Source organism: Octopus bimaculoides, chromosome 2 (genome assembly GCF_001194135.2).
Source record: "Octopus bimaculoides isolate UCB-OBI-ISO-001 chromosome 2, ASM119413v2, whole genome shotgun sequence".
Classification (NCBI taxonomy): Eukaryota; Metazoa; Mollusca; class Cephalopoda; order Octopoda; family Octopodidae; genus Octopus; species Octopus bimaculoides.
The window spans coordinates 114,289,807-114,293,465 of record NC_068982.1 but is presented as its reverse complement, the minus strand read 5'-3'; the positions used below and the strand labels follow the sequence as shown (position 1 = coordinate 114,293,465).

Below are 3,659 nucleotides of genomic sequence, written 5' to 3'. Positions count from 1 at the left end.
GCTCACTGGTAGTGACTTGCTCAATTGAATTGCCATTCGTAATTATCAACTTTGTAATCATTTTGTAAGATACTCAATACAAGTATTTCAGAAACTGTGATCTTAAAGCTTGTACGTTCTTCAACCGGACTCCATTCATTCTTTCATTCATTCATTCATAGTAAAGCAAGAGATCTCTAAATTAGAATTTCCAAATAAACTGATGAATCGACAACATTTTGGCTCACACATTCCACTGACATATTTTAAAGGATTTTCTCATGATTCTGTCTTTTGTTAATGCGACGTGTTGCAGATAAGGCAATGAGAGAATCTAGCAATATCTGCTATTAATACTGAATGATATAATGGAGTTAAAGAGTCTTATTGGGGGTTATTTTATATTCACAGTAAATAAACTACCGCGTATTAACGAATAGATGTCAACACCAGTATAGAAAGATAAAAGGGTAAATTAACCATAGAATAGATATTCAAATTACAAAAGGGCTACTGAAAACGTGTACAAGTAATAAAAAGCGGGGTTTCATTATTTCTAATGTTTTCAATAATATAATTAAATACAGCAATTAAGGAAAATACTAGTATAGTTGAGAGTATTCTATTCTCCACAATCAAGGGAGATAACTTTTCGACATTGTTTGCAGGCACTATCATAACTAACTTGCTGCAGATGTTCATAGTACATATAGTGTGGCGCTGGAAAGTGAGACTAATCGACAATTATGAAGAGATACTGATTCGCAATTAAATAACGAAAAACGTAGACTTTATTATTTCCGATGTTTTCAACGTCAGAAAATAAAAGTGGTGTAGGGTTAAATTACTTAAATACGGTAGCGGCCATAATATAAGGGCCAGTAAGAACAAGTGTATTGAAATATTTATTATAGAAGATTAACAAAACATTGAGACTAGATATTTTGCACATATTTAGATATATCTAATATCTATCTTTTGTGAAAATGTCGAGTGAATGGAATAACTATTTCGTTAGTTATGAGGAAATAAATAAATAATCTTCTTAACTGCACCGGCCAAAATTTAAGGGTCACTTAGAAACACAATGAAAAATGGAACAAGAACAAAAAAGAAATCCTTACTTTTAATATTTTGTGACCACCCCTTTACTATCAATGACCTCCTGACATCTGCTACCACAGAACTGAACTAATTTCTTGCAAAATGATGGAATTAATATTATTCCATTCGTTTTTCAATAATTTCTAGAACTCATCATGGTTCTTTGGATTTTTCCTTCGCGCCCCATCTCCAATAATCCTCCAAACGTTTTCTATAGGGTTGAGATCGTAACTTTGAGGTAGCCACTCCATTAGATCAACCCCTTCATCACCCAAAAGATCTTTGACTCTCTTCGTAGTGTAACAGGGAGCGTTGTCCTGCACGAATATAAGAGGATGAACTGACGAGGAACGGAGATGTGGAAGGGCATGCTGTCTAAGAATCTGATTGTATACTTCAGCATTGGCAGTCCCTTGTAGGCGAATTAGTGGACCAAAACCAGCAGCAGAGATCACTCCCCATACAATTATACTGCCTCCTCCATATTTCACTGTCTTCTTCACATATTCACGAGATAATATTTCACCAATTCTTTGTTGGACGTAAACCCGCCATCGGAACCAATCACATAAAACTTCGATTCATCGCTAAAATGAATCTGCAGCCACTGTTCTTCAGTCCAAATGACATGTTCGTGAGAGAAACAAAGACGGGCTCTTTGATTCTTCTTGGAGATCAGAGGTTTCTTTGCCTGTGCTCAAGCAAGCAACCCAGAACCTCTTAACCTCCGAGAAACTGTTTTGTGCGATACGTTGATATCGGAAGTGGAGCTAAACTCGCGGGATATCTCAATAGCACTCTTAAACCTATCTTTCAGTGACATTCTAATCATAACATGATCCTGTCTTGGTGAAGTTTTACGAGGTCTACCGGACTTGGGTTTAGCATCTGTCGATCCTGATGACTTAAAACGAGCTACAACTCGTTGCACAACACTTCTAGATCTTCCTACAGTGGTTACTATCACAGAATTTGATTTACCCTCTTGGTGAAGGCACACAATCCTTTGATTTTCATCACAGGACACCAGTCGTCTCACAGAAGCCGCCATGTTGACAGTTGAATGTTCCAATAATGTAAGATCATAAGAAGTTACTGTTAGCCCATTAACAGTCTTCTAAACAACAAATACCTCGGTTAGTAGTTCACTTTTTTCTAAGTGATCGTTAACTTTTGGCTGCTGTAATTTGGAAAATTGTTTCTTTCCTCATAAATTACGAAATATTTATTCCATTTACTTGAACGTTTAACAAAGGATAGATATTAGATATATATAAATATGTGTAAAATATCTGGTCTCAACGTGTAGTTAATCTTCTATAATAACTATTTCAATACACATGTTCTTACTGACCCCTATATTATAGCCGTTACTGTATGCACTCGGCTCCCCTAACTATATTGTATGGCTATTTTGCACAGTTATATTTTCTATGAGGGTCGGCTGAAGAGTTCATAGGCTGACCAAGAGACTCTCATGAAATGTGACCAGATGAGTTTTATTTTTCAACATAGTAAACGTTGCGGTCCAAACATATCTTCCATAGGTGCTGCAGTGCTTGGATCTCATTTGTGAAGAAATTTTCATCCTGTTGGTCAAAAGAATCATCAACAGCAGTTATGACGTCATCATCACTGCGATACTGGTTCCCAGCAAAGTGTTTTTTCATGTAGAGTAACATGATAGTCGGATGGGGACAAATCTGGAGAATAGGGAAGGTGATCAACCAGTTCAAAGCCACAATCACGCACAACCACCATTGAAACCAAGGACTTATTTGTTGGAGCATTGTCCTCATGAAACAAGACCCCTTTCGTCAGTTATCTTGGGTATTTGGTCTTGATAGCCTTTCGTAACTGACACAACAATTTGGTATAGTAATCTCCATTGATGCCTTTTCCACACTATGCCTTTTCCATCCCCCAAAACTGAGGCCATCACTTCTCTACAGGGGAAACGACCATCACATTCTTTGGAGCAGGTGAGGAGGGGGTGTTTCCGCTGCATGGATTGTCTCTTTGCCTCTGGCTCAAAGTAACAAACCCAACCGTCATTCTGGCTTAGGGAACCAGCTAGGTCTGCTTCAAACAATGTCAGATTTTCCCGTAATATGATCAACATGATGTGCTTTTGATCAGAAGATGTGGTACCCATCGAGCAGAAACCTTCATCATGTCAAGTTCATCTCTCACGTGGTCTGCTAATAGCGTTGACTATTTGATTTATCCTCCATCACCACACGGTGAACACGGTTAGTTTAATCCTCGGCGGTGGCAGTTTCAGGACGTCCATACCTTGGGTTATCTTCAACATTTTCCCTCTCCTCCGAAATTCAGCTGTCCACTTTTTCATTGTTGTTAAAGTTGGGGTTTCATCCCCTAATAATGCATGAATGGTGTGCATTAAAACACCACAATGTCAATTGTTTTCAATTTTGAAGAGAAGTCACGACTAGTTACTTTTGCAGTCTTCTTTAAACTGTCAGATGTCAGTCCACCTGGAAAGAAACAATGTAGTTATTAATGAAATGAATTGAAATTAATTCATACAAGATTTTACAGTTCTTACATCATTC

General features: G+C 37.6%; 1 protein-coding gene across 1 annotated transcript; it reads right to left on the bottom strand.

Moving 5' to 3' along the window:
* Positions 1–1,780: 1,780 nt before the first annotated feature.
* LOC106871172 (uncharacterized) lies at positions 1,781–2,134 on the bottom strand. Its single transcript, XM_014917502.1, has one exon. The coding sequence runs from the start codon at positions 2,132–2,134 to the stop codon at positions 1,781–1,783; it is 354 nt and encodes a 117-aa protein (XP_014772988.1).
* Between the last annotated feature and the right edge of the window lie 1,525 nt (positions 2,135–3,659).

Excerpts from the sequence above, each read along its gene's own strand:
- LOC106871172 (XM_014917502.1), bottom strand. The coding sequence starts at position 2,134 with ATGGCGGCTTCTGTGAGACGACTGGTGTCCTGTGATGAAAATCAAAGG.